Here is a 16,136-nt window from a genome sequence, read left to right as displayed (position 1 = left end):
GAAAATCTAAAATATTAAAAAATGAATGACATTTTATAAAAAGAATGATCGATCGGCGCGAGTAAGAGTATAAAACAATGCGTTCAAAAAAAAAAAAAAAAAGAGTATAAAACAATATACAAGATTGACCAAAAAGTATAAAGTAGACAAATCAATTACCCAGCCAGTTGATTAGGACATGAAGTACTAATTAAGCTGTCCTCATTTGACAAATTACTATGAATATGTTGGCGAGTGATTGTTTGTCATAATCTAGCTGTTCTTTACTTAAAGTGAAAAGAGGTTAACTTTAAGTTTTTTTATTGTTGTTATTTAAACACCTGCTCCCTCCGTCCCGGTAGATTATACTCCCTCCGTCTCTTAATATTTTTCCCATTTGTACTTTTCATGTTTGCCAACACACACTTTTAATCATTAATATTTTTAGTTTTGTATTAGTATTAAATATAAAAATTTCATTGTATTAAAATACTTATAAATACGAATCTAACAAGATCACTCATGACTATGGGGCCGTTTGGCTGAGCTTAAAAGAAGTGACTTATTGCTTAAAGTAAAGAAGTGAATTAAAAGTGAGAAGTTGATTTGAACTTTTAAGCTATCATAAGTGTTTGGATATTGGGACTTATAAGTTTTTAAGTGTTTGGATAGCTTAAATTATAAGTTGGTATATTTTCGTAATTTTGTAATATAATTATTTGATTTTTACGAAATAAATTGAAAACGTTGATGAAAATATTAGATTATAGTAATATTTATATTATATAAGAAATGGTTTTTGGTTTACTTTGTCTCACATTTAAGTCATCTATAAGTGTGTTTAAAAATTTATATAAATATTAATATATGATATTAATACTCCCTCCATCCCAAATTAGATACGTTAGTTGACTTTGGGCACGTAATTTAAGGTGCATTAACCGTATAGTTCCGAAATTTATTTTTTTAAATTTTCTTTTGTAAATGAAATTTTCATATTTAAAATTTTATTTGCAAAATTAAAATTTCAAAAATAAATAATGTAGCTATGCGGTCAATGGATTTTAAATTGCGTGCCCAAAGTCAACAAGCTCATCTAATTTGGGATGGAGGGAGTATATAATATTAATATACTTGAGTATTTTATAAAATTGAAGACAAAAATTTAAATTAAAAAATCTTTACAAAAAATAAACAAAAACAGTAGTAAATGAAGAGAAGGAAAGGACAGGCGAAAGAAGTTTAAGTTGAGTCTCCAAAAAAGCTCCGATTCATAGCTTCTTTTATCAGCTTCTTTTACTCTTTTTAATGGCTTCAGATCGCTTGCCAAACGCATGACAAAAGTGAGGAAGTGGGCTTCCGGGCTTTTAAGCCCAGAAGTTCCATTCCCAAACGCACACTATATTTGGTCATATGAATTATGCTTAAATTAGTAATTTGTCTCATGTCGTGAACAGTTCCAACATCCCAAATGGGAAAAGTAAAAAGAACCAGAGGGAGTATACGTTTGGTTTGGACACGGAGACAAAAAAAAAAAGTGTAAAAAGTGAGTAAATTGAGATGAAAAGTGAGTAAAGTGGTGGGACCCATTTATATTTAATGATAGATTTGAGATAGTGGGGGAAAATAGTGGGTGTAATAGTGTTTATATTATCGAATTTTCTATGGTGTGCCCAAGGGCACACACACTACACCATATTTGGTCTATCCCAACATTGCATAATGATGTTGCCACCAAAAACGTTGCCTTAGATGCTTAAAATTTGATTGAAGTGGGTGTATACCAACATCATATAGCGGTGTTGCCATTGATACGAAAACTGTTGCCTTAACCACAAAAAAATCTCGATGCCAACATCTTGCCAACATCTTGTGCGATGTTGCCTTAGAGAAGAACTCAAATAAAGGAGGGAAACACCCCGCTTTGTTTTGATAGTCAAATTTTTAAACAAAATTCAGCAACCGCCTCAGACAAAACGTGTTATTCCTTAGACAATTAAAACATAAATCAAAAACATCTCTCAAATAAACACACCTCCCTCCCTCGAACTCACTCTCTCTCAGACAAAAACACCTCCCTCCCTCGAACTCTCGATCTCTCGCTCTCTCTCTCTCTCTTCTGCATCTCTTACTCTCTATCCCGCATCTCTCACTCAATCTCTCCCGTATACCTCTCTTCCGAATCTTCCCCATCTCGCTCTTTCATCTCTTTCTCTCATCTCGTTCTCATATCTCTCATCTCTCGAATCTAGAATCTGCGAAAATTTGGGAAAGGGTTGGTCCGACGACTTTATAGAAGGAGCTCAGTTGCTTTTCTCTCGTAAGTTTAATTTGGTCGAACTCTAACTATAAGGTATCTCTCTGAGTTCATCTTGTTGATTTGGGGGTTTTAAAACCCTAATTTTTAAATTGTTAATTTAGGGTTTCTTTAATTGGGGTTTAATTGGGAGTTGATTAGGGTTAAATTTGCAAGTCAATTGAAAAACTCTTGGGGTGTGTTTGCTTATCTGCATTTTCCAAGTTTGTATGTGCATTTCTGAATTCTTACTATTTGTTTATGGTTTTTTGTTTATACTGGAGGAATAATGTATATAAACTTGTTAAAAGTGCTTGAGATTTGCAAGTGTATTTTCAAGTGAATTAGTTTTCGTGTATTCCTGGAGAATGTATATGCCCCTGTAATGTGTACTTTTTCTTGAGTTTTAGTTTTTATTCTAGTAGTAATGTGTGGAGAATCACAATGACCCTGGACATATGAATTGCAGACGGGTTAACATGGAATTTCAAGTGCAAAATAACATGTATTGTATTTGTATTAATTTACCATCCGGCATACTTCAGGGGAAGCTTTATCAGCCTATTAAGCTTGATGATAGTATATGGAGCGTGGGTAAGTTTCTGATGGATTTTGATTGCTAACACACTTTCACATGTCATTTACGATGTTATTGTTTATATTTTTAATGCACTTGAGTTCCTGTGTCTTAACATAGGACGTGAGCGTGGACACTAACAATTCATTTTAGGCCAAATTCAATCAAAATTTCTGAAAATATGTGAGTTGAAGATATGTAATTATGTTGTACACTCAGTAGAGTGCGGGTGACATAGTTCACTTGAAGTTATATCTTTTATATTTTACAGAGGACCAGAAGTGTAACTCTGTACTTCTTTTCAAGCAGGACAAAATGCAATGGTGGAAGTACTTGGTGAAAGGCAATCCTGAAGTTGATACCCAAAAGGTAGAGCCTGAGAGGAACAAACTATCTGATCTAGATGGAGAAATACGGTAAACTGTGGAGAAAATGATGGTAAAGATCCCACTTTTTTTTTTTTTTTTTGCTTTAGAACATAGTTGAAACATGTTCTCATGTGAGAATTCACTTGTTTTTTGGATGTCCTGCATAAGCTTATTTTGATCACAAATAGTATTCGTATATTTGTGTTTTTGTGTCGATTTATTCATCTGTGATTTGCCAAAGGGTTCCCTTCAGTTCTTCCTCTTCTGTGCACATTTATTTCTATGGCTAATATAACTTGCATTATTAGTTTGTAGTTTGACCAACGCCACAAACAAATACAAGAATCTGGAATTTGCTTGTAAAGAAATACAGATAATAAGAACAAGAATTTGCTTGTAAAGAAATACAGATAATATGAACAGGAATCTGCTTGTAATGAAATACCGATAATAAGAACTTAAGAGAAATAACAATATATAGATGAAATTTTATATCAATAATGATGAGTAAATCATCCGTTCTGTAACGTACAATTATGTCTTCTATTAGTTAGACTTTAGCTGGTAGAAACTAATACCCAAAAGAATGTATATTATGGATATAAAAGATTAAAACCAGTGACTGTAAGTATAAAAAGCATGCATTTTTTTAGCACTCTTAGTGTTCTATCTTTTCTGAAAATCAGTATTGGGATCTTTGTGCAGGTGATTTAATCCTCGAAACTTGGAATGGATGAGGGAATCAAAATGTAAGCTTGCCGCAACGGCAACATTTCTGCTCACCTCGTCCAGCTTCCAGCACAAGCCCTTCTAGTGATGCAAACTTGAATTATAGGGCCACATTGTCAAGATCATTCTCGATTCCAATAACCAATATACTTTGATTTATAGAATTTGAGTGTTGTGGAAAATTTTTAGTATATATGGAACTTTAGTAATTTGTGGTAGAATTCTAGTATTATTTGAGGAATTTTAGTAATTTGTGATAAAATTATGTGTAATAGGTATTGTGGAGTTTGGATTTAACTATGTTATGGTATGTAGGTTTAGTTAATATTGTTTGGTGTTTGGAGTTAGGTTTTGGAATGGATGATTGGTTTTGGTTATTATATATACAAACAAAATCTTGCAATTTTTTTTAATAAATACATTGCCACAGACAGAAAAAATGTTGGCAAAAACATAAAATATTACTCGAAATGTTGCAAAATTGTAAAATAGATGTTGCCATATATTATATGGCAACACAAAAAATATGTTGCCATTATACAGAGATGTTGTCATATGATTTACAGCAACACACATCAACCATGTTGCTAATGATAAAATAACGTTGGCATAGGGTCTAAGGCAACATCAAAAACTGTGTTGTCAAAAAATGGAAAAAGTGTTGGCATAAACTCTATGGCCACATGGATTTTCCTAACACCTTCAAATTTGGACAAAATGTTGCCTAAAATCCAATGGCAACATAAATTGCAGTTTTAGCAACTATTTTTGGATGTTGGGATAGACCATATATGGTGTAGTGACAATAGTCACTCACATCCATGAGAATACTAACTTTTGATTGGTGGATAGATAATAAATGTAAATGGCCCCCCTGCATTCACATCAATTCCACCAATCAAAACAAGCCATTTTCATAAAAGTTAGTGCTTATTGTGTGCCCTTGGGCACACATTAGAAAGACCGTTATATTATTATAGAATGGAGATAGTAGAAGAATGTAGTGGGTGTACTAGTGTTTTATATTATAAAAAGTTACTATATTTGGAATGTATAGAAATGAGTGGGACGGAGGGAGTATCTTATAATTTTATCCTTTTCAAAATATAAAAAAACATATAAATTGTTAACGTTAATCACCTGTAAAATGTTATTCTTGGTAAAATGCTATTCTTGGTAAATAACGATAACGAGTAATAGCTTATTAAGATACTTATAACATATGGCTTTTATTTATTTTCTACATATTCAGATTTTGCTATATCAACAATATTGGGGTTGTAATCGAATATCAAATTTATTTTTAAATTTTCAAATGTAGTGCAGTATTTTTGACTTAATGCGTAAATAGTATAGCTTGAAATAATGTTTGATACTTTTCATGAAAAAATAAATTAAACCATCTGGCGATAATGTGCATGATTATTAATATGGAATATTTTCTGCAGTCATACACTCGTGGAATTGACTTTTTCTGACGATATCATCATATTTTTCACTTTTATATCTAGTAACTTTGTACTTATGATTTCCCACGTATAATACGGTCATGTTATGTAAAATGTAAAAGATTTGATTTCAGATTATAAAATAAATTACATATTTGAAATTTTTATTAAAAAAAATACATGAAATAGATCTTTCAATTATATAAATCGAAATTAAGCTGAGCCAGATATATTTAAATTTCATCATCAAACTTTGATCATTCATATATCACTTAGTTTGATTGATTTATATGATTTAAAAGTCTATTTCATACATATATTTTTTACAAAGATTTCAAATATTCAATTTATTTTACAATCTGAAATCAATTCCAATATTAAATATTATGTTACATGAGGGTATTATATGTGAAAAATCATAAGTACAGAGTTACCAAAAATAGAATTCAAAACTGTGATGGAACCATAAAAAAAATTAATTTCACAACTGTACCATAAAGAATATCCTTGCTAATATTAAGAAAAAAAATCATTTTTACAAGAACTTGCCGCAAAGGACGTAATGTTTACTCACTTATACACACATTTGTACATGTCTAAATATATTGTGCACCTCGTATAAGTTTACATGCATGTATTTTTTTCTCCAAAAATTTTGCATGCATGTATTAGATAAATTAACATTTAAATAAATTTTCATAATATAATAATAATAATGATATATTTAATCTTGATTAATTAACAATTTATTTAAATTTAATAAAAATTTAGCGAATATCACTAATTTATGATGAGAAATATATGTTTTCTGAAATCTCGAGCATTTGCCCTTAATAAAATAGTCTATTTGTTGGTCTGATAAGTTTGATGGTTGATCCCAGGATTAGTGCGAAAAAAGTCGATTGTGATAAATATTTGGAAGATGAACGTGAGTCAAACGAATCATGTGCTAATGTTTTGATGTGGTGGAAGGATATCAAAAATATATGCAGAGATTTCGTAGTTATTCTCGTATTCACCGTTGCTTCTCAGAGTACGCATTTAGTACAGGAGGTCGTGTTCTCGACCTTTTTCGTACTTCCCTGACTCCAAGAATGGTAGAAGCTGTGATTTGCACACAGGATTGATTATGCTAATCATCCCTCAATCATTGAAGAGAGTTTACTTGAGCTGGGAAAAATGGAAGAAGGTCGGTTTAATATTACTAGTTTTTATTTAGTAATTATATATATTACTTACCTAATTAGATGATGCTCTAATCAATTTTTTTTTTTTACTCATTTGTAGGCATGGAAAACTTTATATTGGAGCAACCAGTGATTCTTATTGATGAGACAGTAGATGATAATTAAGGAGTCACCAATGATCATTTTTTATGTGTTTTACTTCAGCATTTCTTTTAACTCTGCCTTTAATCTTGTAGTATTAGTTTAACATTGGATTTTGGTATAAATATTACACTTTTATTGAATTTAATAGACTTTTCTTCGTTTTACTTTTGAGCTATGTATATTCTATCATTGTGTAAATGATGTGGATTTCCTGGTGTGTTTTTATTTTTGGCTAGTCAATTGAAGGTATGTTATCATAAAAAAACTGATATTTAGGAAATTCTGTTTGCTGCTAGAAAATGGTAAGTGTTCTATGTTATTTGTTGCATTATATAAAGCTCTGTATAATTTAGCACTGTTCAGCAGATTCCACAGAGTATAGAAATTAGAATGCAGGAATTAATTTCAGTCATTTGCGACTTTGCGTCACGTTCCCGTGCCTAATAACCTTTGTTTAGTGATGTATTTGATCATGTGTCTAATGCAACCAGAATCCTGAGAGAAATCAAGCTCTTTAGGCTGCTAAAGCATTCTGATTTCATTGAAATAAAGTATTTTATGCTTCCTCCTTCTCGGTGAGAGTTCAGAGATATCTATGTTGTATTTGAGTTGATGGAATCTGACCTTCACCAAGTAATTAGGGTTAATGATGTCATCAGTTTTTCTTGTACAGCTTCTTCGTAGCCTAAAGTATATGCACTCAAGCCTACCTACTTGCAAGCTTCTTGTTGAGGATACTAAGTTTTTTGGTCTTGACTACTTCTGTTGATGTTATGGGCACCAATACCGTCACCGATATTGCTGTGCAATGACATGTTATGCAAACTTAAACAACATGTGTCAGTTTGTTTTTAATTTTTAAGATAATGTATAATTATTCGATATTTAAATTTTTTTTTAATCTAAATTAAAAAAAATAAAAAGTTAAATGGATCCGGATATCCAATCCGTGATCCGTGATCCTAATGGATCTGGATATGGATCGGCGTTTAAAAATTCCGATCCCAATCTGATCCGAATTTGATAAAGTAAATAGATATGAATATGAATTTAGGCTCATCCGATCCGAACCAATCTGTTGACAAGCCTGAACATGCTCAAAATATTATCTCTATGCATGTTGATGACAAATTGACAATATTGACCGTAGCTCTGTTTGTATTGGATGACATAATTATCTAGTCATAGCGCACGTCAGGTGAAGGTGGAAACTGCCCACCTAAACAAATAGATTCAGAATTGGCAGGCGCCACCTTAATAATACTCCCTCCGTCCTGGTGAGTAGTATACATATGGGAGGGGCACGGAGGTTAAGAAAAAGTGTAATTTAGTGATGAAAAGTAAGAAAAGTTGGTGAAGTGGTGGGACCCATTAATATTTAATGGGTAAAATGAGTGTAGTGGGAGTAAAATTGTGGGACCTACTAATATTTAATGTATAAAGTGGGTGTAGTGGAAGAAGGTAGTGGGTGTAGTTAAGTTTTTATATTATAAAAACTTACTATTTTTGGTATGTATACAATTGGTGGGACGTCCCAAAAAGGAAACTGTATACAATCCAATGGGACGGAGGGAGTATAGTATTAATTCTTGTTTTGTTTTGTTTTTTTAATTTAGAGTCAAGGTTGCTCAAGGGCCGAGGCAACTCAATAATACTAAAATAAGATTCAAAAATAATACTTAAATAAAACCGGACAACTTTAAGTAATATAATTAATGTCTTGGGACAAATAATAAAACATATTTTGTGATTGAGTTAGGGCTCGACATGTATTCTATTTTTTTTATAAAATACAAAATATAATTTTATAATTTACTTTGAATTGTTTTTAATGAATAAAAAAATTTAATATTTAAATTTCATTTAGAAACAAAACTTTTTAAATATAAATTAAAAAATTATATTTTATAAACATGCATGCCAAATAATGAAAAAACTGTATAGAAATGAATGGAAGGGGTTTTAGAAAAAACCTTAACCAATATTGACTAAGCATAGTGGAAAGAAAAACCTTTGAGATGGGCAAGGATGAAGCAGAATCTCCCCATGTACTCATCTTCCCCTTGCCACTACAAGGACCTGTGAATTGCATGCTCAAACTCGCCGAGCTTTTGGCTCTTAACCACCTTGCTGTCACCTTCCTCAACACAGACTACATCCACAACTGCCTGCTCAAAAACACCAATATTCAGTCCCGGTTCCAAAATTATCCTGGATTTAACTTTGAAACCGTCCCGGATGGCCTGCCCGAAGGCCATCCGCGGACAGGTGATAAATTCATTGATATTGCTAATGGTATAGAGGAAGTATCGAAGCCACTTCTGAAAGAGATGTTGACTTATGGAAAGCTTAGTTTCAAGTCAAGCAAGCCAGTGACTTGCATGATAGCAGATGGATTCTTCAGTTTTGCTGTTGATGTAGCTAAGGGTGCTGGGATTCCACTTATTTATTTCGACACGATCAGCCCTTGTGCTCTTTGGACATTTTTCTGTCTTCCAAGGCTCATTGAGCTGGGAGAGGTTCCTTTTAAAGGTAAATACATAACTTAACTTAATTTGTTTTCAGATATTCATCACAAATTCTGCAAAAACTATGTAATTTCCAGGTACCTGTAAGATGATTCATGTTCTTAAGCCTGTCGTAACATATATAGTCTTTACTAGATGCAACAACTTGGTCCTTCAGAAATTCAAATTTTTTTTAAAAAAACTCAATATGAAAGGTGAAATTTTGGCAAGTATTTTGATTGATAAGTCCATCAAGTAGTCTTTTTTGTTATAGTAAATCAGTTTAATTTAAGTGTCTTACATTTAAACTTGTTAACTACCATTGCTTTCAAACTGATGCAATCTTCAAAACTGTCAAATAATTTCAGAAGAGGATTATGACAGAAAGGTTAAGGGTGTGCTCGGATGTGAGAATTTTCTGAGGTACCGTGATCTGCCCAGCTTTTTCCGCACAAGTGACCTAAACCAACGTATAGTTCAACTTATTCTGCAGGAGGTTAAAGAATTCCCACGATCCGAAGGAATGATACTTAACACATCTGAACACATAGACGGGCCTATTGTTTCCCAACTAAGCACTATATGTCCAAAAACTTATTCCATAGGTCCTCTCCATGTGCTCCACAAGTCTATTTTGCTTTCAGCACAGAAAGCCTCATCACAAGACAATTCTTCTAATAGCCTATGGGAAGATGACAAGAGCTGCATGACCTGGCTAGACGCCCAGCCTCAAAAATCGGTGATTTATGTTAGCATTGGAAGTCTTGCAGTCATGACAATAGACCAGCTTATGGAGTTGTGGCATGGCATAGTAAATAGTGGAAAGCGGTTTTTGTGGCCCCAAAGACCTGGATCAATTGCTGGTAAAGATGGTAATGATGCAATCCCGGCTGAACTTTCTGATGCTACGAAGGAGAGGGGGTGTATAGTGAGTTGGGTATTTCAAGAGGAAGTTTTAGCACACCCTGCTATTGGATTATTTTTGACTCACAGTGGTTGGAACTCAACTTTGGAGGGTTTAGTTGAGGGAGTGCCAATGATTTGTTGGCCTTATTTCGTCGACCAACAAGTGAACAGCAGATTTGTACAAGAAGTATGGAGGGTTGGAATCGATATGAAAGACACTTGTGATAGAGTTACAATTGAAAAGGCAGTGAGGGAAATTATGGAGGATAAGAAAGATGAATTTCAGAGTTCTGCTTCCAAGATGGCTGAACTTGCTAGGCAGAGTGTTTCTGACCAAAGTGGATCGGCCCATTGTAGTTTTAATCGCTTAGTTGAAGACATTAGAGTGATGACAAAGAGTACACCAGCTCATGAGTAACTGCGATATATTCATACTTGTATCAATTGTTCAGTATGATTTCAGACCATCAGCTTGTAATAAAGATTTTGTGACTAAAATTCTTTTCGAAGATATTGTCATGGTTACTACTAATACAAACGCATATGTGCAATATGAATCTGAATCATAATGCTTTATGAGTCTCACACTACCATTTTAGTGATAAAGAAGTGAACTACGAATGAGTAAGAAGTAAACAGAAATGACACTTGGCTCATATATGTACAGCAAAGTGCCAAAGTACCAGGCAAGATTCAGTTATTTGTGAGTTCCGGAATGCATTCTAAACTGCGGAAGGTTAAAGTACCAGGAAAATGACTCAGTTATTTGTGAGTTCTGGAATGCAATTCGAAACTGCAGAGGTATTTGTTTGCTTGTGCCTTTATTATCAGAGCATCACCCCGATGCATATGTTTACCGCGAATAAAAGTGAACATGTGACATGGGAGTCAATGGAGCATGTAAGTGCCAAAAGTAATATTAGTGAACAAAAACTAGAAAATCCATATAAAACTAAGAGTGTTTTCACTTGAGCGCGAGCCTATATCTACATAATATATAAGTTTGATAAAATTCATATAAATACAGATAAAGATATCAACATCAGCAGGGGTCCTCCAAGGAAAAAGAAAAGATACCCCTAGTGTAGTTTAATTAACAACTGAACATAGTTGGAAGAACAAGATCTAAGATGGGAAATGATGAAGTAAAATCTCCTCATGTACTCATTTTTCCCTTACCATTGCAAGGTCCAGTTAATTGTATGCTCAAACTAGCTGAGCTTTTGGCTATTAATGGACTCCATGTCACCTTCCTCAACACAGATTACATCCAAAACTGCCTACTCAAGCACACCCATGTCCAATCTCGGTTTGAAAATTATCCTGGATTTCGTTTTGAAACTATCCCAGATGGCCTGCAAGAGCAGCATCCGCGGACTAAAGGAATTGTGTCTTTTTGTTATTTCATTGCTCATGCCTGAGTGTAAATATATATACAAGAAGTTAAGAGTCTATTGCTAGAAGCACTCCACTGATTGTGGATCCAGACTCTAAAAATGTTACATAATTAAATGCTTAAGATATGCACACGTATTGCTATAGTCAGTTCCATGATTACAGGGATTGCACTAGCTGTTATAGCTGTTACGCCCCCGCAAGATGGAGGCGCCATTTGCGACTCCCAGCTTGTTGCGAATGAGTGTGTAACTTTGTTTCGGTAGTGGCTTGGTTAGTATATCTGCCCACTGATCTTTGGTGTGAACATGACGTACACTAAATGTACCATCTGCAACACGCTCACGAACAAAATGATAATCGAGGGATATATGTTTCATCCTGGAGTGAAAAACTGGATTAGAACTAAGATATTGAGCCCCTGTATTATCACAATAAATGATGGGAGGTGAAGAAGCCCGTATGGATAATTCTTGCAGCAACTGGTTGATCCACAGTACCTCTGATGCTGCATTAGCCACAGCCTTATATTCTGCCTCGGAGGAGGACCTCGAAACTGATTTTTGTTTGCTAGACTTCCAGGAGATGGGATTTGAACCCAAATAAATGATGTAGCCAGTAGTTGAGCGGCCTGTGTCACGGTCACCACCCCAATCTGAGTCACTGAAGGCTGAAAGATTGAACTTGGCATTGCGATTCAAAAATAGGCCAAAATGGATTGTGCCTTTCAGATAACGCAGCACACGCTTAAGAGCAGACCAATGAGTTACCGAAGGAGCATGCATAAATTGAGACAGACGGTTGACAGCATAACAAATGTCAGGTCTCGTAATAGAGAGATACTGTAGGCTGCCTACAAGCTGTCGGTATGGAGTTGGGTCAACTCTTTGGCTGCCATCTTCTAAAATAAGAGATGTGGAAGATGACATAGGGGTCAATGTTTCTTTGGCACCGTCCAACCTATACTTGGTAAGTAAATCAGATATGTGTTTTGCTTGTGACAAGAATAGGCCAGATGGCAGAGAGATTACTTCGACACCGAGAAAGTGATGTAGATCCCCCAAGTCCTTTAAAGAGAATTGCTTGTCTAGTTGAGATACAAAAGTATTCAAAAAGGACATACAATTTCCGGTTAGCACTATATCATCAACATACACGAGAAATATGAGAATCATACCATGCTGATTGTAAATAAACAGTGAGGTGTCCGCAACTGAGTTTTTGAAACCAAATTGGAGTAGAAATTTTTTGAGAGCCATGTACCAGTCTCGTGGAGCCTGGCGTAATCCATAAATGGTTTTGCGTAATCGACAAACATAATTCTGAAAGTTTGGATGAAGAAAGCCAGGTGGTTGAACCATGTAAACTTCTTCTTTCAGATTTCCGTTCAAAAACGCATTGTTGATGTCCAACTGTCTTAGGGGCCAACCATTGGTAAGGGCAAGGCTCAACACAATGCGGATCGTTGCCGGCTTTGTTACAGGGCTAAAAGTTTCACAAAAGTCGATTCCTTGCCTTTGTTGAAAGCCCTTGGCAACAAGGCGAGCTTTATATTTATTGATAGAGCCATCCGGATTTCTTTTTACACGAAACACCCACTTGCAAGAGATAACATGCTGAGTTGTTTTTGGAACGAGCTCCCATGTTCCATTTTGAATCAATGCATCAAATTCGGAAGACATAGCTTGTCTCCAGTGAGGGTCTTTTAAGGCCTGAGTAACTGATGAGGGTTCCAATGAAGGAGTTAAAGGGTGCATGGTTGTGTGATTAACGAAGGATGAGTTGTAGTATTTTGGATTAGGCACACGATTGCGACCGGGACGATGGATGGTAGTGTCTGGTATAGATTGTGTAGTGTCTGGTGTAGATTGTGTAGTGTCTGTGGTGGAGCTTGAATCACTTGAGATGGATGGAGATGGAGCATCAGTGGAATAGGAGGGTGAAGAACTTGGTGGAACATGTGGAGTCTGGACAGAGGGGTTCTCCGGAGTGTGAGATGCTGAGAGACTAGGTGGTGGTTGAACAATCGAGGGTGGTACCTGAGGTGGCATCGACACATTAGATGGTGATGAAAATGACAAAGAGGTCGGAGAAGTACCTGGAGGATCCACAATAGCAGGGGCTGATGAGGACTGCGGAGGAGGAACCTGAAATAAGAATTTATTTTCCACAAAGCGCACATGACGGGAAAAATATATCTTATTATGAGACAGGTCAAGACATCTATAAGCTGACTTTGAAGTGGAATAACCTAAAAACACACAGGGAGTGGAATTTGGATCTAATTTGGAGGAAGAGTATGGTTTTAACCAGGGGTAACAAGTACAACCAAATATTTTAAGTCTACTGTAGTTTGGTTTTTTATTAAACAAAGACTCAAAGGGGGACATATGTGGAGCTGTTTTTGTGGGCATCCGATTTATTAAATACACTGCTGTCTCAAAAGCATAGGACCAATATTTTAGAGGAAGATTGGCATGGTGCATTAGTGTACGACCAGTTTGAACAATATGGCCATGCCTTCTTTCAGCAAAACCATTATGCTCGGGTGTATGAGGAGGAGATGTAAAATGAGAAATACCATTTGCTTGGAGGAATGATTTCAGGGCAATATATTCTCCACCATTATCAGAATATAAAGAGATGATTGATCGTCGAAAAAACTTTTCCACGATATTCTTGAACAGGATAAAAGTATCTTTCACATCTGATTTGTTTTTAAGAGGATACAACCATATATAGCGAGTGAAATGATCAACAAAAATAACATAATAACGATACCCATCAGAGGAAGTGATCGTAGGTCCCCAAACATCGGAATATATTAAATCAAGAGGTTTCGAGCTTGACATGGAAGAAACTCCAAAAGGAAGCTTTCGACTTTTATTACAAAGATAAGAGTGACAACTTAAAGAAAAATCAGAAGGAATATTGGAAACTAGTTTATTCGACTCCAACATGCATCGGAAAATCTTGGTATGAGGATGCCCGAGACGATGATGCCATGAAGCAAGACTGGAACATTCAGTAGCATGGACTTGAGGAATGGACTGGTGTGATGTATAGTATACATCATTTTTGTTCTCTCCGCAGAGTAGGATCGCCCCCGTATTGAGATCCTTGACTAGAAACTGCGATGGAAAGAATTCAACAGACACATGATTATTCAAGCAAAACTTTGCGACAGAGACAAGATTTTTTTGTAGAGAAGGGACACAAAGAACATTGGAAAGCTTGAGTGATTTTTTAGGTGTAACTAACTGTGAGGTGCCTGTGTGTGTAATTGGCAAACCTGAACCATTTCCAAGAAGTATTTCATCTGGACCACCATAATCCGAATACGTAGTTAAATTGGCTGGATCATTGGTGATATGGTGAGAAGCCCCTGTGTCAAAGAGCCATTGTTGTGGTTGAGAGCTATGAGTTGATGTAGCATTAACTGATGGTGAAACTCTTGGTACACTTGATGGAGTTTGGATGCCATTGTCCTTAAGAAAGCGAGATAATTGACGACACTCTTTAGTGTCATGCCCTGAACGTTGACAGAAGCGACAATAAGGACGATTCCCAGAGACATATGTTGGTGAAGTTCCATGTTGTCGATTAAAAGACTGCTGTTGATATCGATTGGGATTGTAGTTTCCTCTACCCCGTTGCGCAGATTGTGTACTGCGATTATGGTTGAGAGGCTTGTGTGTGTAGTTTGCTGTGACAATCACTGGTTCTGATGCTTTAGACTTGAGTCCTCGTTCATAATCAATTAATTGTTCATGTAAGGCACCAAATGTTAACGGGGCTTCCCGAACAGACATAGCATCCTTAATGTTTCGATATTCATCCCCCAATCCAGACAGAGTGAGAATAACAAGATCATCATCCGATACAGGTTGTCCAGCAATTGCTAATTCATCAGCTGTGATTCTGATGTCACGTAAATAGTCAGACATATTGCGGGCGTTGCATGGATTGTTCATGAGATGAGTTTTGAGTGACATGATGCGAGAACGTGATTTGTTAGCGAAAAGAGTAACTAACTGATCCCACATTTGTTTGGCTGTGTTGGCAGTAGAGATTAAGGGTTGGATGGTTTCATGGCAGCTTCCCAATAAGGCACCTAGTATGTATTTGTCTTGACGATTCCAAGTGATAAAGGCTGGGTTGGGTTTGTCTGCTGTTAAGAATTGAGATGGTGCAGAGACAGTGCCGTCGATATAGCCAAGGAGTCCGAGACCTGTGAGGACTGACATGATCTGTGTGCGCCAGACTGCAAAATTATTTTGGGATAGCATCGTGGGAAAATGCGTTGAAGTGTGCACTGGGATAAGATCAGATGAACCAGACATATTAGTGTAGGTAGTGTTTTGTAGTTGATGGTGTAAAGCAGAAAAGAAAGGAGAATAAGGACCGGATGCAGTTAAGCTTTAGGCTCTGATACCATAAAGGAATTGTGTCTTTTTGTTATTTCATTGCTCATGCCTGAGTGTAAATATATATACAAGAAGTTAAGAGTCTATTGCTAGAAGCACTCCACTGATTGTGGATCCAGACTCTAAAAATGTTACATAATTAAATGCTTAAGATATGCACACGTATTGCTATA

At 35.6% G+C, this 16,136-nt stretch overlaps 1 protein-coding gene and 1 long non-coding RNA gene across 6 annotated transcripts; both read left to right on the top strand.

The window, feature by feature from the left end:
• The first annotated feature begins 1,692 nt into the window (after positions 1 to 1,692).
• Positions 1,693 to 4,344, top strand: LOC135151691 (uncharacterized). 5 transcript variants are annotated; one of them, XR_010290558.1, is made up of 5 exons: positions 1,693 to 2,332; positions 2,745 to 2,869; positions 2,973 to 3,035; positions 3,124 to 3,290; positions 3,926 to 4,344. It is a non-coding gene; the product is annotated as an uncharacterized LOC135151691 (long non-coding RNA). The 5 variants fall into 5 exon arrangements; XR_010290559.1 differs by having other exon boundaries at positions 1,700 to 2,299; positions 3,162 to 3,290; positions 3,926 to 4,342; XR_010290556.1 differs by having other exon boundaries at positions 1,703 to 2,332; positions 3,162 to 3,290; positions 3,926 to 4,341.
• A 4,360-nt stretch (positions 4,345 to 8,704) lies between these two features.
• On the top strand, positions 8,705 to 10,652 carry LOC108211474 (7-deoxyloganetic acid glucosyltransferase-like). Its single transcript, XM_017383083.2, has 2 exons — positions 8,705 to 9,260; positions 9,604 to 10,652. The coding sequence occupies exons 1-2, from the start codon at positions 8,747 to 8,749 to the stop codon at positions 10,557 to 10,559; spliced, it is 1,470 nt and encodes a 489-aa protein (XP_017238572.1). The 5' UTR covers positions 8,705 to 8,746; the 3' UTR covers positions 10,560 to 10,652.
• Positions 10,653 to 16,136: the final 5,484 nt, after the last annotated feature.

The sequence above is a fragment of the Daucus carota genome, chromosome 3, assembly GCF_001625215.2.
Source record: "Daucus carota subsp. sativus chromosome 3, DH1 v3.0, whole genome shotgun sequence".
Classification (NCBI taxonomy): Eukaryota; Viridiplantae; Streptophyta; class Magnoliopsida; order Apiales; family Apiaceae; genus Daucus; species Daucus carota.
Note: the sequence above shows the minus strand (reverse complement) of the source record. Positions and strands in the feature narration are given on the sequence as shown.